The 27,840-nt window shown below is 35.7% G+C and overlaps 1 protein-coding gene and 1 long non-coding RNA gene across 5 annotated transcripts; both read right to left on the bottom strand.

Moving 5' to 3' along the window:
* Positions 1-5,410: 5,410 nt before the first annotated feature.
* Positions 5,411-6,183, bottom strand: LOC117615987. The gene is made up of 2 exons (XR_004584087.1): positions 5,921-6,183; positions 5,411-5,810 (listed from the first exon to the last, which is right to left on the bottom strand). It is a non-coding gene; the product is annotated as an uncharacterized LOC117615987 (long non-coding RNA).
* Positions 6,184-9,434: 3,251 nt separating this feature from the next.
* Positions 9,435-20,023, bottom strand: LOC117631565 (DNA topoisomerase 3-beta). 4 transcript variants are annotated; one of them, XM_034364799.1, is made up of 15 exons: positions 19,749-20,023; positions 19,593-19,649; positions 18,646-18,749; positions 17,837-17,930; positions 17,587-17,686; positions 16,852-17,092; positions 15,826-15,988; positions 15,623-15,742; positions 14,606-14,685; positions 13,724-14,002; positions 11,805-11,973; positions 11,356-11,484; positions 11,030-11,242; positions 10,623-10,802; positions 9,435-10,330 (listed from the first exon to the last, which is right to left on the bottom strand). In XM_034364799.1, exons 1-15 carry the CDS (start codon positions 19,770-19,772, stop codon positions 9,683-9,685), a joined length of 2,601 nt encoding a protein of 866 aa, XP_034220690.1. In that variant the 5' UTR covers positions 19,773-20,023; the 3' UTR covers positions 9,435-9,682. The 4 variants fall into 4 exon arrangements, with proteins under 4 accessions (XP_034220690.1, XP_034220706.1, XP_034220714.1 ...); XM_034364815.1 differs by lacking the exon at positions 18,646-18,749 and having other exon boundaries at positions 17,587-17,672; positions 19,749-20,022; XM_034364823.1 differs by lacking the exons at positions 17,587-17,686; positions 18,646-18,749 and having other exon boundaries at positions 19,749-20,022.
* Between the last annotated feature and the right edge of the window lie 7,817 nt (positions 20,024-27,840).

Genomic DNA, 27,840 nt, shown 5'->3' with positions numbered 1-27,840 from the left:
CTATCACATAATCTCCCCATACGCCGGTACTACCAACGCCACGTATGAGATCTCCCAAAACGCCGAATAACCTACGCCACGTGCGACCTCAACATACTATCACATAATCTTCCCATACGCCGATACTACCAAGGCCACGTATGGGATCTCTCAACACGCCGAATAACCTACGCCACGTGCGACCTCAACATACTATCACATAATCTCCCCATACGCCGGTACTACCAACGCCACGTATGGGGTCTGTCCGCACGCCGGATAACCTACGCCACGTGGGACCTAACAAAACGACGCCAGAAATGGTGGCTGGAAACAACCGAAACGACACCGTGAAGTTTTGGGTTAAAATCGCTAGCTTTTCGGCATTTTTCGGCGTCGGCAACTGGTGACTGGGGCGGCAAAGGGGCAAAACGGAGAGAGGAGAAATGACCGGCCCCGGCTCAGGTCGTGGCCGGACGTGGCTGTGCGGGCTCAAAATCTATTCCGATGAACAGTGCAGAGGGGGAGGGGTCGAGCGCCCAGAGGGGAGAGAGAGAGACTGCGCGGAGGGGAGAGAGAGAGAGAGAGAGAGAAAAAAAAAATCTGATTTTTATCAAAACCCTTTTCTCCAAAATCACGGTTATGCCACTGAGGGTATTTTGATCATATCTCTCTCATTAGAACTCCGATTCGAGCCCACCACATGTCTACGGACTCATGTCGCCGTGCTCTACACAACAGTACAGTCGAAAATCCCAAATTCCTTCCCGATCAAAAAGTCAACTTTAATCCTAATAAAAAAATTTAGGGGTAAAATGGTATTTTCTCTCAAAAAAATTAATATTCACTAATTTATTTAGGACCGAGTCGTTACATGGTGTATCAAAAAATTTGAGGTGCCTAGCAGCTGGTTCAAGCATGGCAGTGCCATCATATAGGAGCTATCTTATCAAAGGTATTAAATTTAACACCAAGGCCCAAGATGATGTGTGTGCAGTTCAAAATAGTGGAGTTTATTTACTTGCACATATTATGCAAGTTGCTAGTGCCAAGGATACTAACCCAATTATCTCAAATATGGGTTTTTATGGTGTCATTCACGATATTTGGGATTACCAAAAGTTTACAATCACAGTCTTTAGGTGTGATTGGATAGGTAGCACTTCTGGCCTTGTAGTCGATGAATGGATTTACCCTCATAGATCCGAGTAAAATTGGACATAGGAATGACCAATTTGTTATGGCTTCTCAAGTCAAACAAGTATTTTTTATTGACGACCCAATGCATCATGGTTGGTCAGTAGTGTTATCAATGCCTAATAGAGAATATAATGATGTTATTGGTGATGATGTCTTAGGTGATGTGAGAATTGAGTGTGAGCCATTTACTAGAGGGATGCCAAATGTTGACACATTTGATGAACTAGCCGGTGAGTCTGGAAGTCAAAATATTCGAGATGGGTGTGAAGATATATGGATTGAATTATGCTTGTAATTTATGGCATTAATTACGCCCTAAATGGCTGTGTATGACATTAATTTTGTAAGAAATTGTATTGCATTTTTTCCTCTTTCATTATACAAGGTTTGGGCTCAAAGCTTTCTGTACAAAAAAAAATATGGTTCAAGTACCAAAATAAGACGGTCATGTTAACATAATTGCAAAAACAGATATCATAATAGTATCAGACGTCATTTTTTATCATACGTCATGCAATGGAAAACCTTAAAACCTATAAATAAATATTAAAAAAACAAAGATAAAAATGCAAAAGACGTCGGTTTTAAAAAAATGGACATTAAAAAGGTCGTACGTACCCAATGAGACGGCCTCGATGTCCTTACCGCCGTCTAAAACATAACTCAAAAGACTGCACATAATAATAGAACAACGACGGTAATGATAAGCCATTGTTACAGGATATCACGAAGGGAAGGCCCAAAGAGACGACATTTAAAAGAGGATAACACGACCTTATAATATATATATATATACTGTCATCTTACTTCACAAACACGATGATACACTCTTATTAAGAAATGTCTTAACAATATTCCACGTCAACTTATGTCTTTAAGGACTTGGTGAATAATTGAATTACGTCGTCTTTAGAAATAAAAATGACGTAGAACAAAGTAACCACGTCGCCTTTTATATGCTTAGCGAAGTTTATTTATATGAGTACATACGACACCATTTTTACAGTAACCAATGTTGTAAGTTCCTTTTCACCGTCAGCATTTAAAATAAAGGGACGTAAAAACCTCGTTCTTCCCATATTTACTGCCGTCATTAATTATTTTCACGTCTCCTTGGTGACCATGTGTGGTGAAATATTACACACAAACGTCATCTTTAAAAACAAAAATGACACAGTACAGCGTAACCACGTCGTCTTTGATAGGTTATGCGATGTTTGTATGACGACATACAACACGGTGTTTATAATAACCGATGTTGTAAATCTAATTTCACCGTCAGAGTTTAAAGTAAAGGAGACGTACGAACCTGTTTATTCCCATATTTACTGACGTCATTAATAGTTTTCAGGTCTCCTTGATGACCATGTGTCGTGAAATGTTGTATAAAAATGTCTCATGTGGAAACAGATGTGTCGTGGTATGTTTTCCTAACATCATCTCTAATATACTAATAGACGTGTATATCTTTTAATACATCAACTTCTAAGTTAAGATTGACGGTGTACACTATTTACAACATCATATCTGGAAACAAAAGTGATGTAATATATTATCATGTGTCGTGGAATGTCTTAATAAACGACATTCAGTTAATTGTTTATGACGGGGTCGCCTTTTTCCGGCAATATTTTACTAAACAACGTCATGTTTTATGTTTTAGACGACGGTTGTTTCCCAAATTGAGTCGTTTACACGTTCACCATTAGTTATTTTGGCAGTCATTTTCTTTACTTTTACGTGGGCTTTTATTAATTCTGACGCTGTTTCCCGATGAACAGCGTCTCCTTTTTACCGTCGTGGTTTTGTTTTTAAAAAGATGTCGGTCGATTTCACGACGGTTAGAAAACTTGCTACACGACGGTGAATTCCCATCATCTATTGCCCTTTTTGTAGTAGTGTGTGGTGTGATTCTCTTGCTGTAGAAAACTTTCACAAATAACGTTAATATCCACCTCCCCATCTCACTGTATTTTTGTGCTTTATAAGCTAGGGCTTACAACCTTTGGCTGCCTATAAAAAATTTAGGCTAAATTGTAGCAATGGTCCCTTAATAAGACCCAATTTTACTTTTCGTCCTTCATGTCGCTAAATTGTAACGGTGGTGTTTCAATTAGATCTATGCAGCATCATTGGTCTTTCAGTCAACTAAGTTAAATTTTTTGTCAAAATTAAGGGTAAATTGGAAAATTCATCCAAATAAATAAATAAATAATCAAACGAAAATTATCTCACTCATTCTCTTCATATCTCCACCCCAGCCCGACTGCCTCCTCCTATACCCACACCAACCCAGTCACCCTAACCATCAACAAAGCTATCCAAAGCACCACCCCAGCCACCAAAACCACCATCTACCCTTTCATTCCCATCACTATCAAACCACCCAAACCATCATAGTGAATCCGACATCACCCTCACTGCAAACCTCGAGCCCATAGATCTGGCTTTCGACCCCGACGAGCTGCTGGAGATGGATGGGTCAGGTGGGGCTTGATTGTCTCGCGCTCTCTCAATCTCTGTCAAAGATTGCGATGCAACCCATCAAAAATATAAGGCAATAATGGCTCTGTTTGACTACTGCTCTTAAACGCCATCAATTTTTCTTCAAATGACTACTGCTCTGTTTGATTACTGCTCTATTTTTCTCCAAATGGGTTATAATGGCATCAAAGTCAAGAAATCTGGATGGATGGTGGGGAAAGAAGAAATCAGGATGGAGAGAGAGATATGAGATTTATTTTTTAAATTTTTGGTTAATCGTTTTATTAGTCCCTAAACTTAGACTCGATTTGCATTTGAGTACCTCAATTTCCAAAATGGTCCCCGTGGTCCTTTAACTTTAGTTTCGTTTGCACAACTAGTCACACCGTTACTTCTGTCAATTTTTTCTGTAAAATGTAGGGGCAAAATGGTATTTTTATATTAAAACAAAAAAAATGAATAAAAAATCATATCTTTAAAATAACAATAAAAGAAAATACCATAAAAAACCAAAAATAAATAAAGAAATAAATTTTGGGGGGAGTAAAAATCGGAATAGAGGGGAAAAGGGAGAGTTTTAATTTTAATTTTTTAGTTTTTTTAAATTTTATTCATATTTTAATCAATTTTGATACAAAAATACTATTTTGCCCATGCATTTAACAGAAAAGTTAACAAAATTGACGGCATGACTATTTATCCTAACGAAAGTGAAGTTAAAAGACCATGAGAACCATTTTGAAAATTGAGGTACTCAAATGCAAATCGGGTCTAAGTTCAGGGACTAATAAAACGATTAACCCTAATTTTTTTGTGTGAAAAGACATTTTGCTCATGCCAAGTAGGACTTGTCCATGCCATGTCATCATTTTTAACGGAAAATTGACGGAGATGACGGAAAGAACGATTTCTAAAAGTGGAGGCATAATTAAAGTGTCACCGTAACAATTTAGCAATATGAGGGACGAAAAGTAAAGTTTGGTCTTAGTCCAGGGACCATTGCTACAATTTTGCCAAAAATATATATTATAAGTATATAGCATACATATACTTGCTATGCATAACTTTTATTTTATCATTACGAGACGTTTAGATGTGGGAAATAAACTTGGGATTTTGACAAAAGTCAAAATTTCTTAGTGTGTTTGGATATTAAAAAAAAAAAAAGAAACCAAGGAATTCCACGTGGAAAAAAAAATTGGAATTTGGAGTAAATCTCAATTTTAAAGTCTATCTAAAATAGTCACCTTAAATTTCGTGTGTAAATCCGTTGGCCAAACAAGAAACTTTACAAATTTTAGAGTTTTTCACTTGAGAACAATCGTTTATGAAATTTGAATGCATAGACAATTTATGAATAGAGATAAAATAAGAGTATTTTTTTTTATAATAGAAAACGGATAAGTGCGTACCTTTATTTTAGAGTTTTTTATTTAAACCTCACACTTATCTTTGTTCACCCCATATTTGAAGTTCACCCCAACTTCTAATTCGAATTTTCACAATTTCTAAGAAAATCCCACTATTTTCCAAAACTACCTCTAAATACACACAACAACAAAAATTAAAATTAAAATTAAAACTCATCAACCTCACCCCACACCCCTCTGTCTTGCCCCTCACTACTCTAAGTTCACCTCAATCTCACATTACTGAAAGAGATAAAAACATTGTTGTCAAATGTGTAGCAGTATTATTTTTTTTAAACAAAATTGAGAATGAACTAGGAAGTTTTGATAGAGAAATGTTGACAGTTAAATTGATATGTAAGTTACCATCATCAAACATGAAGAGTGATGGGGGGAAGCTTTAGTTTTAAAACACAATATAGTTTACTAATTTGGAAGATAGGAATGCAATTTCATCTAATTAGCATAAGGCCAAAGACCAAACTATAGTACCTAATTTTACAAAAATATCATTAAAAAATATCAAAATTACAAACAATGCCACTCCTTCTAAGGCAAGCATACTATGCCACATGTCCATATCCAGCCAACCACCACCGCCGGACTCCGGTCGCCGGCCACCAGCCACCAGCATCGCCGGCCAACGGCAAACCGCCGTCGCTTGCCACCACCTCCGGCCAACCGCTGTCGCCGACCGCCACCGTTTGCAAGGGACCAACTCCATTGCCCTTTATTCACCTTTTAAAATAAATAAAAAATAAAAAAAAGATTTTGTGTCATTGAAGGGACTCAAACCCGGCCGCTGGCCACTGGCAAACTGCCGTCACCGGCCAACCACCGTCCCTTACCACCGCCGCCGGCCAACCGGCTGTCACCGACCACCACCGTTTGCAAGGGACCAACTCCTTTGCCCTTTATTCACCTTTTAAAAATAATAAAAAATAATAAAAAAAGAGAGATTTCATGGCATTGAAGGGACTCAAACCTTAACCCTCAAAGGAGGAAGGCTCACTCACAAACCACTACACCAAAATTATTTTGTAATATTTATTCAGTTATACAATATTTATATAAACAAGCAACGATTTTTAGAAATAAATAAAAAAATCATTTCAACACATATTCACACAAAAATTGCAAATAAAAACAGAAACTACAACAAAAATACAATGTAGATATCAATTATGCTTATAAAAAAAAAAAACAAACAAAAAAAAAAACAGCTACAAAAACAAAAATTAATTGTATTGAAGCAAAATGGAGGAACCAAGATGAAAGTACTAAAATGGAAACTACGATGCATAAATGGAAACTGCAATGTAGAAGCGGAAACTGCAATGCATAAACGGAAACTGCAATACAAAAATGAAAACTGCAATGGATAAACGGAAACTGCGATACAAAATTGCAGTTTTCAAAAGTCCAATTTTGAGTTCCCTTGCTCTTGGGTAGTTCTACTCTTCTCTTGCCCACCAAATTCCTCATATGGGTAGCCTCTACTCTTCAAGTCGGTGAGGTTTAAGGCCAAGGAAAGAGCAAAAATCCAATTATAATTAAATGAAAAGTGCAAGGTAGTTTCCAAAACTACAATGCAGTTTCTAAAAGTCCAATTTTGAGTTCCCTTACTCTTGGGTAGTTCTACTCTTCTCTTGCCCACCCAATTCCTCATATGGGTAGCCTCTACTCTTCAAATTGGTGAGGTTGAAGGCCAAGGAAAGAGCAAAAATCCAATTGTAACTGCAATGCATAACCTGTATAAGAAGTTGCAGCTAAATTAGATCATTGCCTGACACACATGCATACATATATTTGATCACAAACTCTCACATACTAAAGAACCCTAAGATTAAAGTCATCCTTTCACTTTAGAAATATACAGTAACAAAAAGAAAACTAATTTATTAAGCTGCACTGCAGGTTATAGAGATGCAAAAACTATATCTGAAGACTAATATTTAGCATATTCAAATGTTTGAAAGTAAATCACAACATTGGCTTAAACTAACCACTAAGGGTCCTCATTCTTTTCCCACCCCATGTGCATTATTGTATACTTCAGGAAGAAAAATAAAACAAAAAACAAGAGAAATAATTCATCAAAAAATGCTCGGAGAGTAGTATTTCATGGAAATCACAATCCCCAACCATCATACGCCTCCAACTCTTTTTAAAATGAACATGCAAACCTTATGCATATTTTTCAGCAGTAGAGAAACAACATATGTTAACAATTAAATTTCACAAGAACCAGTGAATGCCAAATAACTACAGAATAAGCAAATGGTAATCCCAAAAATTGAATAAAGAAGATTGCGGAGGATATATTACCCAAGCCACAAAGAAATAATCTGAGCAATTGCAATCTTCAAATAACTAGAGCCAAATGGATAAACTTGCCATTTTAGATATTCAAACTATGCACTTGATATTGAAATGCTAGTATGCCCAACCAGAAAAGAAACTAATGTCAAAGTAGTAATTGTACAGACACTTGTATCAGTACTAGCAGTAGCATGTTATAAAAAAATGATCTAAGCATGCGCTAAAAATGACAGAAGATACCATATTTATGTTGTTACTAGCTCATTGTTGCAATTGAAAAACAGAAGCTTAACAAACATTTACTGACAAGGGATAAGACAATCAAAATGCATGCGCCCAATTCAACAGCTCTACGGCTTCCCATCTTAGTGGCAACTAGTGTGTGCACATTTTCAGTTAAACTTGTTGAGCCTGTTCCAGTACCCCATAGACCAGCCAAGACACTAGAAAAACCTTCCAGACCAATCCCTCGACTAGGAACACCAGGGGTTGGAGGTCTAGAAGCCACAAATAACGAAGATGCATGATGGGAGCCAACCTGACATGTTCATAGACAAAGCAAATTCAGCAACCAAAGGAATCAAACAGCATTGCATGAAAAATCAAATAAGCAGCTTGATGGAACAAAGAATAATGCCTAATGTTGTAACTAATAATTTAGTATTAGTTCAATATTTCCATTACACAAGTGTAGAGGGCACTCTCAAGGAGGAATTTTCATACAGTGATGTAATTGGGATCTTTAAAGAGTATTATATGTAATTAGACTGATGCTTTTCTAAGAGGAAAATTCAGAACATGAAACAATAGTTTTTCACCTAAAAAAAAAAGACTAGTACGGAGTTGCTGTTAGCTAACATTCCTACCAACTATATTGTTACAATTTGCAATCTCTTCAATCTCAAAAGTTGTATGAGACCAATATTATAACGTTAGACTAATGAAGATGAAAAATGATCAAGAATTAGTCTAGAACTAGTATGTATGTCCAAACCTTCCATTCAGGCAATCAAGCAGAGTTCAAAACTTATTTATAAATGTGAATTAAAGCCAAATCATTTCACCCCACACTAATGACAAGGCTGGCCTAACGGATCTATTGTTAGATCCATATAGTCTTAATAAATCAATAGATACAGAAACTGAACTTCGCGTGAGAAGAATCTAATCTAGAAAATTGAAATAACAGATCTATTGTTAGATCCATATAGGCTGGCCTAACAGATGTACAAAATTGAAATAAGAATCTGATCTAGAAAACACATACCTCACCAGATGAAAAACAGAGCTTCGCGTGAAAAGAAGGAAGATGAGACAGAGGGTGTCGTTGTCGATTGAGCAAATAAGGAAGAGGAGAGAGAGCGGGTGTCGTCGTGGTTTATTGAGCGAAGAAGGAAGAGGAGAAAGAGAGGGTGTTGTATCGTCAGTGGAGAGAAGAGGGAAGATGAGAGACAGGGCGTCGTCATCGATGGAGTGAATAAGGAAGAGGAGAGAGAGAGAGGGGCTGAGATATGGTTTTAAACGAAAGGGTAAAATTGTATTTTACCTTTATAATTTAGACAGGCCCAACGAATCTGGGCCTCCTCTTTGGCCTAATCCAAAATAACAATTCTTTCCTAGGTATTAAAACTCAAACAAAAATGCTCAATGTCTCAAATACTAATTAGTAAAGTTAATTATGTCTAACACCAAATTTTTCTTAAAATTTAAGAGCTTAATAATTTACCCCTTCAAGTATTATGGTGAACAAATAAAAGTGTGGGGTTTAAATAGATAGACTCACTCTTATTTTATTATTAGCTTTTTTCATTTTTCTATCAATAACTGCCGTCCATGATTTAAACCCGTGGACTGATTTAATAAAGCGGAGACTCAATCTATACGATTATTATCATTTAATGATGATCCATTAAATATAAGATGCGAGAATTCAAATCCATTTTGAACCTAGACAGCAGCAAAAGGCTAAGATTTAGATTGATGACGAAACAATTACCCCGAACTTAAATATATTGATTGATAAAAAGTAAAGCAAAAGTCTACCAGCCTACGTAACTTTGTGTAGGAGATTCTCATCCATTGATTTCTATATCGATCCTATGCTGTCCTCCCACAAATAACTCAAAATTGTTTCAGATGAACTCTTTCTTCAACCCCCGTTGCATATCAAATGGAAACAATCAAATCCAAACACACCTTATATAAAACACAGAATCTCAAACACAAAGAGAAAAAATTAAAGGCCATGGGGATGGCAGTAATGGCAAAAAAGATGTAATGAGAACAATTCAGAAATCACGGAAGCTCATTTTAGGATCCACCTTCTTCCCGGTACCCCGCCCTCTTCCCCTATATCCACCTCTCCTTGATCCTCTACCCCTTCCTCTTCCACCCATGCGCTTGAAAAATGATTTGCCATATTTCATCTCCACTAGCGAATGGAGCAATTCGTCACAAAGAATGCAACCAGTGTACAACGTCTCTCCATTCTCCAAGGGTGTTGTCTTCTTATTGAAGTCCACTTCTAAGATTGTGGAGTCACACTCAGGGCACCGCTCTCGAGTAGTGGAAATCTGGTGAGCTCCTTCGGGGAGCAAGACAAGGAAATTGCACATATTGCAACAGAGCCGCCATTTGGGAGCACTCACAGGATCTAGAACAAGTGTTCCACTACATTCAGGGCAGGCACAGACTCCTTGGGCAATCAAAGAATGTCGACATGTGGGGTGTGGGCATAGGAAGCATGGCATCCCAGCTCCCTTTCCCAGCTGGCTTGATGGACCAGATTTTACAGCACCAAAGAGCGTGTCGATACCTTCAAAAGGAGGACTATTGTAGCAGTATGGGCAGAGAGGAAATGACTTGCCATCCGGGCCAGGCATGGAGAAGATTAGTAGCTCAAAGTTGTCAAGAGGACAAGTAAGTTCCTTGTACAGCTGCAAAAAGGAAGTGCTTGATTTAAACATGAGAAGTTTCATAACAAGAATTTGAAACAAGATAATAGAAAAAAGCAATCTTGATGATAAAAAGAGAGTTCAAGTTTTTAAGCCACAGACTAAAATTAATTATATATTCTGGAAACTGTATGTTCCATTCCAAAGAAAAGATAAGAATACAAAAATGGTATTTACCGACCTTGATTTCAACTAGTGATGCATATCATATTAAAATATAGGTTGATGTTTTTGATTCGTGATTAACTAGAGAACCTCAATTACAAGTGCATACCTTAATGCTACCCTTTTGAGGAAGATAATAAACCTCCTCGCATGTATTACAATACAAACGAGAAGGTTGGGTGGAAATGTGCTTCATGTACCGTAGACATTTGCCACATTTACTGAGAACTCGTCCTGAGTCAGCAAGGGGGGAGAATTGTGCTTCAAATAATGCATCCATGTTTTCAATCTGCACCAAATAGCAGAAAATGGTTCATACAAATTAAGCACATATGTCCATCATCCAATAAACCATACAGCAGACTAGGGAGTGCAACATCGTCCAAGGTAATTGGATTATAAGGCTTCATGATTCAACACAAGTTGGCAAGATCAACATATTGGCTGTACAAACAATAGCTACACCATTAAGCATGCTGTAAAGAACGCATTTGGCAAATGATAAGGTATTCTAACCTGCTTGACAAAGTAACTGTATTTTTGCCTGAATTGTTGTAGGACATGCTGCACAACACGAAAATGATCTGCTTGCCCCTTAGCAACAAGAGTAATTTGCTGCTCGATGAAACTGCGAATATCTGGCAAACAGAGATCTGGATCGATGCATTGATAGCCTCTTATTAGAGTAATACCTAAGGCAGTTGGACCCAGCTTCCTGCCAGCTAGTACCTTTCAATTGATTGTATAAAAAAACCTGGTGTTGTAAAATGCAGTTTAAAGTATATTTGTTTACAAAGCCAGACAAGAAACAAAATCTCAATAGGAAAAAGGAGAATAGAAACCTGCACATAATTGCGCTCACATATGTTGTTAATATGAACAGATATTGACGCATCTGTGCCAATTCCATTTTTCTCCATAAGGGATATTAGCTCACTCTCGCTTAGATAGTCTGGAGGTGATGTCATCCCCTGCAGCAGAATTTAAGGATTCAAAAATCAACATGTATATGCCAAAACACGCCATGCTACCAATAACTTGTTTACAACCTTTTACTTTTGATTCCCCCTTCCCAAATATTTAAACAAGAATATTACCCTTTCCTTAAAGGAGAAGCAATAGATTAGAAGCCCAACCAAAAAAAAAGAAATTATTGCAACAAAATCCAACAGAATACAGATTCTGAGAAGATATTGAATTAATTGAGGAGAGTTCAGGCTTTTTAAATTTTTAAATAAAAATTGAGGACTAAGTAGAAGTGAGATTTGAAGAATTAACAAGTATACAATACCTCATGAAGGTCCACTTGTGAAACTTCTATTTTCTCCCCTTTTGTAAACTGAGGAAGATTTTTCTCAGTTACTGCCAACCATGGCATGATAGAAGTAAATCCTTTCACCAAAACACGATGCCCTACACAATGGAAGAATTCTCCACCAATTGAAAATTCTACCTTTGTTCTGGAATGGACATTAAAAGCAAAAATAATAAACATTATACTTTGGTATATAAATATTTCTCACAAATGATGTTAGAAAAATAATAAAACATGAAACTAATAAGGTCAACTTTAAGCAACTTCAACAAAATGTCACATCTTTACTGGCAAAGCTTACAACACTGTTTACATTAATTTCCGACTACAAACCAAAATTTGTATCAAATATAGTTACATATAATGTATAAATTCACTAAACCAGTAAAAACAAACACAAAATCTAGACAAGTAGGCATTTCTCATGTTCAGCAAATGCACACAAAGAGAAGAAAATTATGCTATATATATTTTTGTTTGATATCGAAATCTCTTTGCAGACATCTTCAACCTCTTTTTTTCTTCCATCAACACTAAATAAATAAATAAATCAGTGAAATGCCACATAGTGTTTGTGATGAAAGAGAAAATTCTTCTATTTCATTGCTTTATCCATCTATTCCCTGTATTTTGGGTATGTTTGGGTCACTGGACAGCCGCTTATAGCCGCTGCCCTGCATCAGTTAGGTTCATCCTCCATCTACATCTAAACATCTATAGCTTTTCACTAATCTACTGGCTTTGTCAAAATCATTATTCTATGTAAAATAGTGCTCTGACACTTTTCTTTTCTTTTTCTTTTTTCTCTTTTTAATTTTTCTTTTGTAAACAAGCTGATTGACATTGTTAACGGCATATAACTTCAACAGGTCTAAAGGACATTCTGCTTCATTGCGTTTTTTAATCATAATATATTATAAAAGAGAAAATAAAGAGGAAGTTAGTGTAAGACTCAGAGATTATTTAAAAGAAAAGACCTTCACAATGATTTCTCATCGGTTTCAGACACAAGCTACGATGTCCATTTTTAAAGCAGGCTAGGTAATTATCGACCAGAAATAAGCCATCTAATACTGCATCAATGGTTGAAAACAGCTTCCCCCAACTATTATATAGCAAACTTATTCATTACTAGAAGTCCATCTAGCCGACTAAGAAGGGTAGGATTAGTCAAAACATTAATCAGGACTTCTGAGTTTCTTTTTGGGAGATTCACTATTATACCCAATGTAGGAGCCTAAATTATTTATTAAAAAAAACCCTATATGAAATGGACTTTAGAAACACACCCAAAGCCCATTTACAACATAACAAAAAGGCTTTTTACTTCTTTTAAATTACAAAACTGCCATTGATTTCTTAAAACAAACCTAACCCAAAAACCTCATAAACAAGCCCAAAGCACTCAATAGGGCATCAAAGTAATTTAATAATCAAAATTAAATTCAATAGGGCCAGTTGTCATTTTTTGGGTTTTTTTTTTGGGTTTATAGAAATTAAATAGTGTAGGGTTTATTTATAGTTTTAGTGCTAAGAATGGGTATATGACTAAATATCTCTTTTTTTCCCTCAATTCCACTATCGGCATTCCAAAGAAAATGAAGTGAATTTATTCTCTAAGCATATCTGGGGGCTCCATTCTTGGTGCCACTCTCTCTGAAAAAATGAATAAATCTTGAAGCACCACACATTATGTGCAACAAGGTGGAAAGCGTTAATCTTCTTACGGTGAAACACAGTAACAGTTAGAAACTTTATAAATACGAAACCAGCAGAAAGACAGGCAACATGACATAAGCAGCAGAAAGACAGGTAATCTGACATAAGAAGAAGGGAAAGGGAACTGTGCAACCAAGTGTCACCCAACAGAAAACAATGAACACTGAAACTTTTACCTTACATATTTGCAGTCAGGAGATACAGTCCCTATGAAGTGTGTACAAATGTACTCATATAGTCTCCAAGCATCATTTCCTAGCATGTCCTCAGTTGCAGACCTCAATGGAGTAACAGGAGGATGGTCACCTACATCTGTCCCGGATCGTGGCTTTTGATAACCATCAGCAAGCAGCCTCTGAACATAACTACCCCATGTTGGGTTATTTACTTGCGCACCAAGTGTGCCTCTAAAGTCAAAAGAAGAAGGATAAGCTGTGCTCTCGGTACGTGGATAGCTAGAGAATCAGCATATGTAAATAGTCAGACAACTACCAGAATCCTTGAACCAAAAGAAACTTGACATTAAAAACGAAAAAAAAAAAAAAATATTGTGTTAAAAGAAGCACCCTTCAAGATTAATGCTTGAAGCTAAGTGGCCTGCAGGAAAGATTTCAGGTTCACCATTTCTCAAACATGGAGGTTTCAAACAGAGACAGACTAATGCTTGTAGGAAAGGTTTAAGGTTCACCATTTCTCAGGTCCACTCTTTCCCCACGTGTGAGAAATTACATATTCAGCTTTACCTTATCTACTCAGGTCACTAACACGTTGACACATTAATGACCACTGCAGTCGTGTAAATCTCCATTCACAAAACCCTCTTTAACCGGTTAGCAAATGTACCTTCTTAATTTAACTCAAAACTCAAAACACCCTAAATTTTTTCTACATCTCCTCTTCTCATGTTAAGTTGCTGAATCAAGGCAATGCTCCAATTCTATTTTTCTTGAAATCTATTCATATAATTAAGTTTATTTTTTACTTCTAGTTCAGGTTTCATCACTGTGCTGGATAAAGAGTTTTCTTGGAATTTATAAATATCAAATAAAGAATGACACCTGATGAAACCTTGAGTATACAAGCGTTCAGCAACTTGCATGGCCATCTGTGGTCCAAAGCCTAGTGCACTTGAAGCAACCTGAGTTAAAAATTGAAAAAGAAAAACTGGTCAATGTGCTCAAATGATCTCAATGCATACAAAGAACTAGGACAACCTTTCAGACCACCAAAAAATAATAATAATAATAAAATAAATTTAAATACAATAAAATAAAATAACTAGGACAACCTGATTAAGCTTTTTTATTTTTTAAAACTTTAACATCAACTAAAGAATTTCAAAGAATATCTTTTTATCAATTTTCTAAAGGGGTTATTAAAATGAACTTTAAGAATTTTTTAGAAGACTGCTTGATTATAATATTTCAAACTCATGCTCTAACCACAACACAGGAGAGCATTTCAACCTACAATGAACTAGGAAGAAATCGACTAAACTATGTACAAACTGTAATAACACCAGCTTATCTTTAAGACATTTTCTTTTTCTTTCTGGTATATAGAAAACTACCAATTCTCACTAGATTACATACATGAGAATTAGTACGATTTACTTTTAATCCACTTTACGTCACTGTCTGCCACATGCATTTCTTGAAATATTAAGTTTTCAAAAAATCACTCAGTAAATTGGGATTTCGGTCATATTGTCCCCAAAAATTGTGAAGTAGCCAATAAGGATCTCGTAATTCCTTCTTTGCAGCACAGAACAGGGCTGGAGAATCTAATTTGTACACTTCTTCTTTCTGCCCATGCTAATATGAATAATGCATGTTCTCATACTGAACTGTCCATTCAGCTACTTAATACATGACAAAGATAAACTCGTAATCTGCAGACATTAATTTCTTCATATTTTCCTTTATTAGGCAATCATGTTAAGTAATCAACCAACAGGCAATACCCAGAAACATGTACTTCTACAATACGATCATTAAATTTACAGTATACATGCCATTAGAAACAAAATGAATCATCAATCTTTAGTTTTTTTTTTTTCCTTTCACTTTTCTGACCTTCAGAAGATTGACTGTATTAAGACCAGAAGGACGACTTTTGCTTTCTTGCTTTTCTACTATCTCAGTCACTTCTAGAATTCCATCTTCCATTACCAACTTTTGAAACATTACAGCAACCTGCGATATGCAAAAGCCTCAAAAATATTATCTCTGGAAGGAAAATTAAGACAGTAGAAAGTTTATAGCAAACAAGACCTCACATCGTAGTCAAACAACTTGTTACGTTCCCATTCTAGCTGAAGTTCATAGCCCTTTTGCATTATGTAAGGGCGTACAGCCCAAAACTTTTCCGGTTTGAATGTATTTATCTGCAGATAGCGTTGTACACAGAAACCAAGGGTTGGAGTCTGACATGGCCCGTAGCTGAGAGAAAATGAACATTAAGCTTGATTAATCTATTGTTGATGCTTGAGATGAAAATGGAACATAGGCATATTAATCACAAATAAAAGAAGGGCAAGGGCCACAAAATAAAATCAGTATGATCCTTCATGCACTACTATTAGAACATTAAAAAACCACTCCTAGAATCTGCCACAACCAGTCAGTTTTCCCATTTTACTTTCATCTACTTTTAACTTTTTTATTTCTTTTAAAGTTGGTTTCTTCTAATAATATTTTTTTTAAAGGCCATGGATATTCACCGAGGAGGAAGGAGGAGAACGAAGGCACAAGGAGAACGGCAGCAGTGATGGATACAAATAGCAGTATCTTTTAGGATGAAATTCGGGAGGCAGAGGACTGGGAGGTAGCTGGCTTTTAGGCTAATTTGTGTTAACTTTTGGGATGTGTACATGTTTGTTGTAGTTGCTATGATTGAAGGTAACATTGTTGTTTCTCGGATCTAGTAATGGTACACCCGGCGGCCTTCTGGTTTACTGTGTTTCTAGTGCAAAAATTATAGTGGCCTTTATTTACAGCATAAAATTTCTAGTTACCCCACCCATAACACAACCATATTGATCTCCGTAAAGGGAAATGTATGGTGGCCTAAAGAAAGTATATACAAATAGAAGAGGAATGTAGATATATATGAACAAGAAGCTGAAATAGAACAAAATATCTTCAGATCAGTCTATCAAATGGAATATATTCAAAAGATATACATTCGATTGCTTCAATCATACACAATGAAGAGAAATGCTTAATGGACTGGAAGCGAAACAGTATATAAATAATAATAATCTGCAAACAAAACACGAGAGAGCGAGAGAGAGAAAACCAACGAGATAACTCTGGAATCAAGATTTCCGTATTTCCCCTGAAAAAAGCTTGTTTGAAACCGTGTAAATGCAACTCCAACTTTCAAATCTATCTCTTGCCGAGCATCTACTGCCAATGCCTCATCCTTATTAGGTTCAACAAGGTTGTCCATGGCCTTTAAAATGTCTTTCTCAGTAACAGAGGAAAACCGAGCACGATAAATCCTTCTTCTAGTCTCATTTGAATGGCCAATACAATCCATAACTGCAACAATCACAAACAACATTCTATTAGCTTTAAGATTAGATTCTGTAGGTAAATAAAATCTACCTTGCCAAGTACTTGTATAATCTTAAGAGTAGTTAAATAAAATAAGTAATTAAAATTACCACTCTGCTACATAATTAGCATGCAAGACTGCAAGTGTTGTAAAAGTTTCCACATTTACAACCAGATTCTTGGTTTAAGAAAGAACTGACACAATTATAGGTCAAAACATAAGGTTTGAGCAGGATATGTACGTTTTACTCGTTCTCTCAGCCCAGATTTGATGAACTTTTCCTTTTTCCAGCTAATGAATGCCAATCAGACCTCGATTTTCTAGTTTTCCCTATTTCACATCAATTACACAACCACAAACATGGCATACAACCTCCAGATTTCATATCAATATGATAAATTTCCACTCAACTAAGTACACAGACAGACACACAGACACACACACACACACACACACACACACACACACATATATATACCTTCAAAACAAATATTTTCCCCTTCACGATCACAATCCAACCATAAAACCAAGTTACCATAACCACGAGCTTCTTGGCTTAGATGCCTGCGAATATGAGCCTTTACACCAAGGTCAATAGCCAATATTTACTACTGAAGAAAGTAAGAAAACCCTAACAGGTAAAGTTTGTCACAACAAATGGCATAAGAATCAAAGGAAAGAGGTATAAGAATAAACAAAAAGGAAGCAGGGGAAAAAAAAAGTTGTACCTTTGGATTTGCTTCTGTCTTTTGAATTGGGGCTTGAAAAAGATCAAGAGGATCAGTGGTTGTCCAATTTTGATATTTTTCAGGAAAATCTACACTAGATTTTGAAAGAAACAGCAGCACTAAGTTAGAAATGTACCAAACAAACTATTCAACTTAAGCCTAAAGCTTGACGATTATACCATATAACATTGACAATTTAACACTTGTGAAGGATTGCTAGATTTCAAAGGGGATAGCTTCGGGAGCAATATATCACATATACTGGTCCATGAGATGAGAACAAAGGTGATAGCTTTATAATCAACAAGGGGAAAACCATCCGAAAACAAGTTGAGTCTAGGTATAACAACTTCAAAAATGTTTAATTGAGGTGCATTTATAGCATGTCAACCTAAGCTTGTCACCTGAACCTACCCATAACCTATTGAGGAGTTGCATCCATATAGCAATGGACCAGAGACCAGGAATATAAAGAAGGATATTATTTACAGACGACAAATGCTTACTAAAAAAAATAGACACAGATCTTTGCAAAGAACAAATGTAAAAGGCACAAGGTAAAAGAGCTAACTAATGTAATAAATATTCATAAACATAAAATGAGATCCCGCCTAATGACACGTGGATGTGAATATTCAATTGGCAGAAATAAAGACAAAGGCAACACTAATCTAAAGGCCATTTAATATTTGACACAATGACATTGGTAAGGACAAAGTTGAATCCAATATCACATCATATAACCAGAGACAGTATCTAATAATGCTTTTTCTTGTCTATCTTGTTCAAGAGATGAGAGAAAAATTAACCTGAAAACATGCCCAATAACCGATGTCACTTTAAAATGCACATGAAACCCAAGAAACATTCCCTCAAATTCATGGACATCCGTACTAGCCTTTCTTGTAGACATCTGTACTATGCAAATACAAGCTGAATGTCAATATAATTCAATTATGCAAAACATGGATTTATGAATCCAACAACCAGGACTTATAATAGAGAAGTGCAGAAAAAGAAAAAATGAGCCTAAGTGATACATGCTACAAGAGGTTCAAGAGAATAGCAAATTTCCAAACCAAAGAATTATTATTTCCTGTCCTAATTTCAATCGAGAACCTTTATTTGCATCCTCCATATTAGTATTACTATTAAGTTTTTGTTCTCTCTTGATGCTAGTAAACTCTTGGTATGGGTGTATATGGATGGAACCATTTGGGAATGCTTCTGTAGGAAGCACTTCTATTTATCTCTCAAGACAAATGGTCATCCAAAATAAATAGAATAGAACTGCTGGCTTAACCTCTGATTTCTGTAACCATATCCCCATAACCAAAATCCAGGCTAAGCATCTCATAATCGTCCTCAGAATACAAATTATCTACTTTATGAAAGAACTAAGCACCCCCATGGGAACCAAATCATCCTATTAATTCCAACGTCCAGTTCATATCTTCCCAAGAACAACGAAACTCAATCACCAAGTTCTTCAACCAAAAAACCAAAAACAAAAAACGGAAGAAACAGAAAAAAGGGGATCGCCCAGCTCTCACTTCTATTGAAGTTCACTCCATATCCAAATAATAAATTGAAAATACTAAAAACATTTTAAGTTCCAGCTTCTTTGCTGCTTTCAACATTTTATTAGCATTCAAACAGTCCCTTATTTGGAGCTTAGGAGGTAGGGTTTTAATATGTGTACGTGTGAGTGTCTGCCAGAGAGAGAGGAGAGAGAAGAGAGAGAGAGAGAGCTTACTTGACCACGGGAGAGAACAGAGGCTATAGAAAGAGCTATGCTAGGCTTCTCTGCCACCTGCCACAAGTAAAAGCTCAAAGAGACTGAGAATCAAAACAAAATTACAGGGCACGCACAGACAGAAGCATAGAAACCAAGTATGTGTAAGGTTCTCACCATGATAACTTTGTTGGAAGCCATAATGAAGTGAGATGTTTAAGACTTGAGTAATTTGAATCTTCGCTTTATAGGTACGTCTGCTGAAGCAAGAAGAAGGGGATTCACAATGAGTGAATTAAGGGCCGGTGATTCAACACCTTCAATTCGTCGATTGGCCACTCAAAATCGTTCACCTCCCAACCTCGTCTCTGGAACCTTCTTCGTGCGACTGAGCTTCGATTCACGGTTCAATACTTCTTTTTTTGCCAACTCTGTTCAGTACTTGGCTGCGTCTTCACTTTTTTTTGGATGCCTCTTCATGTTCGGTGGGTTTTAATGGGCTTGCAAGGCCAATTATTTAAAAACTTTGTCCTATGGGCCATATAATAGAAGATTATCCAACAAACAAAAACTTTTTTTCAGTTTTTGGTTACAAAAAGTTTAGGGAATAGAATGATACCTCATCCCATAGCTAGGGCATACCAAGGTCTCTTTAAGGTCTTAGTTCTTTTTTGATTTTTATAGATTACCCATTAAGAAAGATTGTCGGAAGCGAGATTCGAACCTAGGCCTAAATAGCGAAGAAAACGATCCTTAGCTACTCAACCAACCATCGTTGGCTAACAAAAACTCTTTTAACCCATACCTAGCCAATATATATATATATATATATATATACTAAACTAATGTGTTAATTCAATTATAATTCATATAAAATTAATAAATTATCTTTCAAAGACTTGGAAAGCTTGAATCTCACTATATATGGTATGACGAAATTGGAGTATGAACTTCAATATTTCGCATTTTTTAAATATATGTAAGTATTTTTATTATACAAAAAAATTTAATTGCCAAGTATGTGTTCGTGTCTTAATTTTTTGAGATTTGTTGCTTCCCCGTGTCCCTTGTCACGTATCTGCGTCAGTGCAACATAATCGGTTGGGTTTTGTTCGGTAGTTTCAAGTCACTCCTTTGCGGTCGATTTCTAACTATGTTTGGTGCTAAAAAATTTTAATAATAAATAATAAAGAAAACCAACAAATAAGGTGTTTCTTATGTTGTAAGATAGAGTGGATGTGAGAGCACCACAAAATATAATGTAATTGTAATTTTTTTTAGGATTTCACATCTACTTTTAAACTTTTGCTTCTCAAATGTATGAGGAATTCCTCAATTTATAGAGGGAGGACTCAACTAACTAACCAAATACATTTAGTTGGTCTAGACAACTGGTTCACCAAAGTACTCTTGCACTATGTTATTACACCTATATTATTTAGGGTTGTTTACCTAAAATATCTAAGCGTCGAGAATAGGCATGAGATTGAATTTGTGAGACATGCAATGAAAGTGAATATCTAACCTGGATATTGTTGTTGATATTGGCTTACAAAATGTATTGAGTTATCTCTTAGAGACAAAAAATTCTTGAGGATGCTCAATCATCACTTCATGTTAAGCTTGGTTCTATCATCACATGTTCTATGAAATACTTGGCACTTACAAGTATCCAACTTACCAAGGCCCCATTGGTATAATGATTTTGCATGTTTGCAGTGATTTACGGTGATAAAAGTACATAATAAACTTATATTTCTTTTTCCTCTTTGGTTTAATTTAAGAGCAAATCATATATTGAGTCTCTGACACGCGATGAAGAGACATGCAATTAAAGTGAGTATCTAACTCAAATACTTTTGGTGATGTTAAGCACCAGAGTAGCTGAAGCACTAAGAGCATTAGTAGGTGCTATATATCAAAGGGTAAATTAAGGAAATTGTAAGAAAGAATAATATATGAACAAGGGAATGAGGGAGAAGAGTACATAACGATGGACCTGCTGGAGGTGGAAAAGTGATATGGAAGATAAGTTAAGTTATGAGGTAGAACGGGAGCTGTCAACTAGAAGTGAAGGGGAAATGGTGGTAACTCCAGTAAGTTGTACATGTGGTTGTTGAGAGGTGAAAAGAAATATAATAATGTTATGTATTCTCATGTGTATGAGAATCATCTTGAGGTATTAAATTTGTCTATTTATCATAGTTCTTTTTCTACCAATTCTTGTGAACGTAATCCATTTGTATCACATCTTGTTCCCTTGATTCTATCAAGTGAGGGCCAAGGGCATCAGTATCCTTCACATGAACATTTTCCCCCTAATAGGCATGGTTTCGCTTCCAGTCATTATTGTTAAATATCATATATCTAATCATGTGTACTAGCACTGGTTATTTGAGTCTCATGTAACTCTCACAAATCAGTTATATGTTGTATCTACCCCAAAGAATGTTTAGGATTGTCTTGGAAATTACAGTGAAAACATGTTATAGAGGAGATGGAGGCTTCATAATGGAACTATCAGAAGGTAAGAAGTCTGTTGGGTGTAAATGTTTGTTTACCGTGAAACACAAAGTTGATGGATCCATCAAGAGGGACAAGGCACGACTTATAGGTCAAGGATATAAACAAAGTTATAGTATCTACTTTTAGAAAAAATTTGCATCTGTAGACAAGATGAATACCGTTTGGGTCCTTTTAGCCATAGTCAGAAATTTAGATTACCACTAGATCAATTTGCACGACTTTATTTCAAGCCAAACATGAACTCATCTTCTTTCTTATGCAGCCACCTCATCTAAGGCAGAGCAGAGGGACAACCTCCGGCACCTCCAAGGCAGTTCCCAACAAATGGGAGGTGCACCTCCATACACCTCTAGGTTAAAATCTAGAAATATGAGAGTGTTTGAGAAAGTTTGTTTATGGTTCAATGGCCTAATTTTGTATTACAATCAAACATATTTATACAAGTATGTAGCTTAGTCTCCAAGCTCATCCTAAAATCTAGTGTAATTGATATTGTATTTTGTGTAATTACAAAGATTACAATATTCCCAATCCCAACATAATTACATAGCATTCAACACACACAATCCTAAGAAGTCAACAATATGGAAATATAAGAGTGTATGAGAGAGTTTGTTTATGGTTCAATGACCTAATTTTGTATTACAATCAAACATATTTATACAAGTAGGTAGCTTAGTTTTTAAGCTCATCCTAAAATCTAGTGTAATTGATATTGTAGTTTGTGTAATTACACAAATTATAATATCCCCAACCCAACATAATTACACAACATTCAATACAATCCCAAGAAGTCAACAATTTGAGTTTCCTAGGATGGAAACTTTTCTAACAAGTCATGCTAACACTCCCCCTCATGTTGGTGCATGGATGTCATCGATACCCAACTTGTCCAATGAAGTTGTGGAACGCTTTACAAGAGACTACCTTTGTTAATATGTCACTTAACTGATCTTCTGACTTAACAAATGGAAACTAAATTTCTTTGGCCTCGAGTTTGTGCTTAATAAAATGTTGATCCACTTCAATATGTTCCTTCATGTGAGACCACCACATAATAGGCCACACGTGGAGCCAAGTCCACATTGGAGTTAATCATATGAGTCTCAATCTATGCGGAAGATTCATAGGATATAGAGTGACTCAAAGTATGCAAGTATGTATATAATTAATTGGTAGGGGAAAGAAAAGTAATGAATTATGTGGGAGTTTTTGGGTTGTAAGCTTTTGGGGTAGAAATTTCAAGAAAGAATTAATGGGAGCAAGAAAGTTACAAACATGTGGGAGAAGGGGGAAGATGAAGGGTTGGATATTTCCCCTGTTTCTACTCTGAGATTTTGGGGTTTCTAGGTTAAAATTCAAAATGAATTAAAGGGTGGAAAGAAGGAAAGGAAAGGCGTCATTAGAGCTCACCCAAAAAAAAAAAAGCATTAGGACATGTTGGCTAAGGGGAAATGCATCATATGCAATTGTACACGTTGGTGCCATTAGATAACTTTGGATGGCTGAGATGGAGCCGCACACAGGTGTTCGCAAATAGAAGTCCTCACTTGAGCCAAGCGCTATATGTAAAGGCTGGGTGGTTCACATGTCTAAAACTAAACTTGAGTTAGCAAGTAGGAAAGCCAATCATCTCTTCCTTCTTCTTTTTTGTCTCCTCTCTCAACCGAGTCATCACCTCCTTCAATTAATGAAAATTCAAACTTACCCACAACCCCAACCTCTTTCACATCCCCAAGAAGAAACTTCAAACCAATGCATAGTGAACATAGTTTTTGGTTTTTGTGGAACCATGTACACCTTTGGCCTTAACCACCATCAACTAGGACGCATAGGTTTTGGGAAGAAGGAGAGGTGTCTTTGTACACCCGAAGATTGTGTTAAGCGATGTGTTCCTTCAACCTACGTGATAGCAGCCATTGTTACCAAGGGCCTCACATTGGGCATGATGTTACTTCTATGGTTCACTCGTGAAAGGCGCCTGCGTATAATTTTGTAGGACATGTACACATTTTTGTGGGCGATGTACTAGTATATCTTAAACACAAGCCTAGCACCTTTTTTTTTAAAAAAAAAAAAAATTGAATACGATGTGTGGGATCTGCAATGGATTTGTGGCATGCACCTTCATAGTCTTATGGTTACATGAAACCGGGATGAAATTCCATACTACCATTATGGTAATTAAAGGAGCCGGAGCAAGAGTTCATAATGTTAAGCGGTATGTGCACTGTGAACTGGAGAGGATATCTATAAGGTTTAGGGTTGATTCTACTGTTATTGATGTGTAACTTGTTTTTCTGTTATGTTGTTGCTTTATTTAAGGATTTATGTATTTCATCTCTGTTGTATTGTTTGAGACTTCTCTAGGTGGGGATAACTGATTATATTTCATTTCCGTTGTATTGTTACGTTATTCTTACTATTTCTACTGAATTTGAATAGATTTGTTATGTTTCTATCAAAAGAAAGAAATGCCAAAAATATTGTGAATGGGAGGGTAGATTATTAAAATAGATAGAGAAAATGAAGCTATAGAGAAAGCTATACAACATAACATCATATAAAATGAAATAAATGAATGAATTGTTAAATATCTTTCACACAAAAAATGTGACGGAACAACATATTTAGAGCACAGGACTAAATCTGATTAAGAAACAAGATGTTCACAACTTGAAACAATATAAAGAAACCATGCACAATATTTTATTACGGAAAAAATTTGTATTAGAAAATTGAAACAAAAACAATGAATAAAAAATTGAACATCTATCATATGATACATTCAACCTCCTTGATGATTTACAAGTTTTACACCTGACATCTATTTCATGCTGGTAAACCTACAAAGCATATTTGTAATTGTTATGCCTCCTTGTTTAAATATAGTCACACAATTTTACATCTAGCTAACTCATATTCGACATTATACAAGTGAATAATTTCACAAGAATAATATTATTAATTCACATGACTAAAGTTTCAGTTGTTATTGAAAAAAACAAATTTATAGTGATTTCTTACCAAAACAAAAAAATTTCACAAGTTTTGAATATTATATTTATGCTGATTTTCCATACCTATTTTCTCCACTTACACTCCTTTTTGCTTTTTAATACTTTTTAATCAATTTTTTCTTTTTTGTTCTTTCTCCTTCATATTCTACCACTACCCTAAATTGATGTTTTGATAATTAAAATTAAGAAAAGTTAACAGAAAATAAAATCAAAAAAATAAAAAAGAAGTTAGAGCGTTTTCTTCTCCTTCATCGTGTCTTTCCCACTTCTCCTACCCAAAGCAACTACTCTTTAATTATTGGTGAAAGGTTAGCTATGAATGAAGAACAAACATTAGAGTCTGAGTTGCAGAGGATTTTAGACATGGTAGGCAGCAATGATTTGAGTGGAATGACATAATTTAGTAATTCTTCTAATTCTCAAGATATTATGCATGGTACGTTTAATTTCTTACTTAATCTAACTTTATCAATTATTATCAGTGAATTAGCATATTGGTTTTATGTATGTGTGTGTATCTTTCTGTTTAACCTTTTCATAAGGTATTTGTTAACCTTGTGGGGAGGTGCTGAGCATTGATGGTTTACATCTCTGTCCAAAAGGAAGTTCCTTGCACTTTGGAAGATGTTTTTTTACTAAAAAGAAATTCACTTTGCTAAGTATTACCTATTATCTTATTCATAGATCAAGTTTTACGAAGTACTTAGTGCTCTGATGAATTGCAATTCAATTTTAAAGGTTTTTTTATATCAAGTGGTATAAGCATGGTATGAGACATGCATGTCTACTTGTCCAGTTATATGAACTAATAGGAGTAGATGAAGATCATTCATGCATTTTTATAATTGTTATGATATTTGATTGAGTGGTTGCATGTCACTTTGTTTAGTTATATCAATTTACCATGAAAAGGTTTATGTCCCAACTGAGCTGTAGTTTCACTCACCCCTTAACAGATTTTGTAGGTACTGAACCTGAAATCTAGGATTTGAGAACTTGACATGTCTATAGAGTGTGCTATGTACATAGTTTGTGGTTGAATAATGAGCTACTCTTTTGGTGAACTCTTGAGTCGTTCTAACTTGCAAAATAATGTAAAGATGTAATATTTCGAATGTTGTTATTTCCGTTGAAAAATTCTATGTGAAAAATTTATTTATTTATTTTAATGTTCTTCACATTTCAGTTATAGTATTTATTAAATTCTATAATTAAGGTGTGAATTATGTCTTAATCCAAGATTACGTAAATCTGTGGGTTCAAGCACGACAGAACCTTTGATTAGGGATGGTCGTTACAACAACCGTATGATTGACTATTATACGGAAATGCAATCTTCTTATGTTCACGAAAGATGTCAAGTTAACTTGATCGATCACTTATGAGGGCTGAAAGACAATCACAGTCAATGAAGTCAAGTTTAATGCTTTGAATAAATTGCAAGGATCATGTATCTTCCTTGCTTTTTTATTATTATGTTTTGTTTTGATGTATGTAATGTTTTAAATAAGAGGCTATATAATTGAATAAAAGACAATCATTACAACTAATTAAGAAAGGACAACTCTATCAATACAACCTAATGGTTTTTGTCATTTAACCAATCCATGTTACTAGGTCAATCTTAACGAAACAGCCTTATTCTCATAACATCCCTTCGTTCTTACTTCCAAAATGTTTTTGTTTCATGGGAAATATGGTTCATAACCATGACCATGGTTTCCCGATCTTTCTTGTAGATATCTTTTATGTGTGCATACTCCATTTCTCTTGAAAATGTTTCATCTCTTGCCTTGTCAGCCTCATCTATTTTCATGTCTTTCTCCATTCTCATTGTGCCTTGAAGAGCAATTTGTTCCAAGAATTTTGCACATTCATTGTTTGAAGTGCTCTCTCTTTTGACCTTTGCAGCCTTTCTTCTAATAGGTCTCGGCTCCCTTTCGATCTGTGAGTCCACATCGACTCGGGAGTTCAACGGGGATTCGGTGCTGGTGAATCGTGGAGCGGTGTTTCGTTCAACACAACGCTCGAACTCGTGTGGATAATTTTGAATCTCGTAGAATACTTCAAAAGCTTCTAACATTGGTGATTGTTGAAAGATTTTTTGCCTTGGCCACTGGCACATGTTAGATTTTTAGAATGTGTGTGAGTATTTTCTTTGATACCGTTGTTGGTTATATGGTGAAGGAGTTTAGGAAAGTAGGAACAATAGTTGAAACAAAGTGATTTTATTACATGGGAGGAGAATAGTACATAGGTCTTGTGTACATAGAACTCGAGGCTATTTGGCTTTTACATGGCTATTGGTGAGCTTATTGGCTCCGCAACGTAGTGTGATAGGCGACTAGGCTTATTGGCCTTCAACTAGAAAGTATTTAGTGTTTAGGCTTATTGGCCTCCTTCCTTCCTTATAGGCCTATTGGCCTTGTTTTTCTCTTAGCTTGGTGAGCTTATTGGCTCCTCAACATAGCTTAGTTTGGGAAAGCTTGTTTGCCACCTTAGTTCAATACATGCATGTCTATTTATAGGCTAGGTGTTGCCGCCATTGCCCAAGTCCTACCGACTTGGACAATCTCTCCTAGCCACATATTTTATTTCTCTAGACTTTTCTAGCTATTTAAGATAGTGGCTAGGATATTTCTAGTCTTTTACAATAATTATGTCATTCAACATTGAGCTTGCCAACTTTGCATAGTCGGTGAAGTCTTCCTCTTAAATTATCT

The sequence above is a fragment of the Prunus dulcis genome, chromosome 1 (assembly GCF_902201215.1).
Source record: "Prunus dulcis chromosome 1, ALMONDv2, whole genome shotgun sequence".
NCBI lineage: Eukaryota > Viridiplantae > Streptophyta > Magnoliopsida > Rosales > Rosaceae > Prunus > Prunus dulcis.
Note: the sequence above shows the minus strand (reverse complement) of the source record. Positions and strands in the feature narration are given on the sequence as shown.

Coding starts and splice junctions, on each gene's coding strand:
- LOC117631565 (XM_034364799.1), bottom strand. CDS start 19,772: ATGGCTTCCAACAAAGTTATCATG. Junction 15,989..16,851: donor CTTGATTCCAGAGTTATCTC/GTTGGTTTTCTC, acceptor ATTTTCTCTCAG/CTACGGGCCATGTCAGACTC. Junction 14,686..15,622: donor ATACAGTCAATCTTCTGAAG/GTCAGAAAAGTG, acceptor TTTTTAACTCAG/GTTGCTTCAAGTGCACTAGG.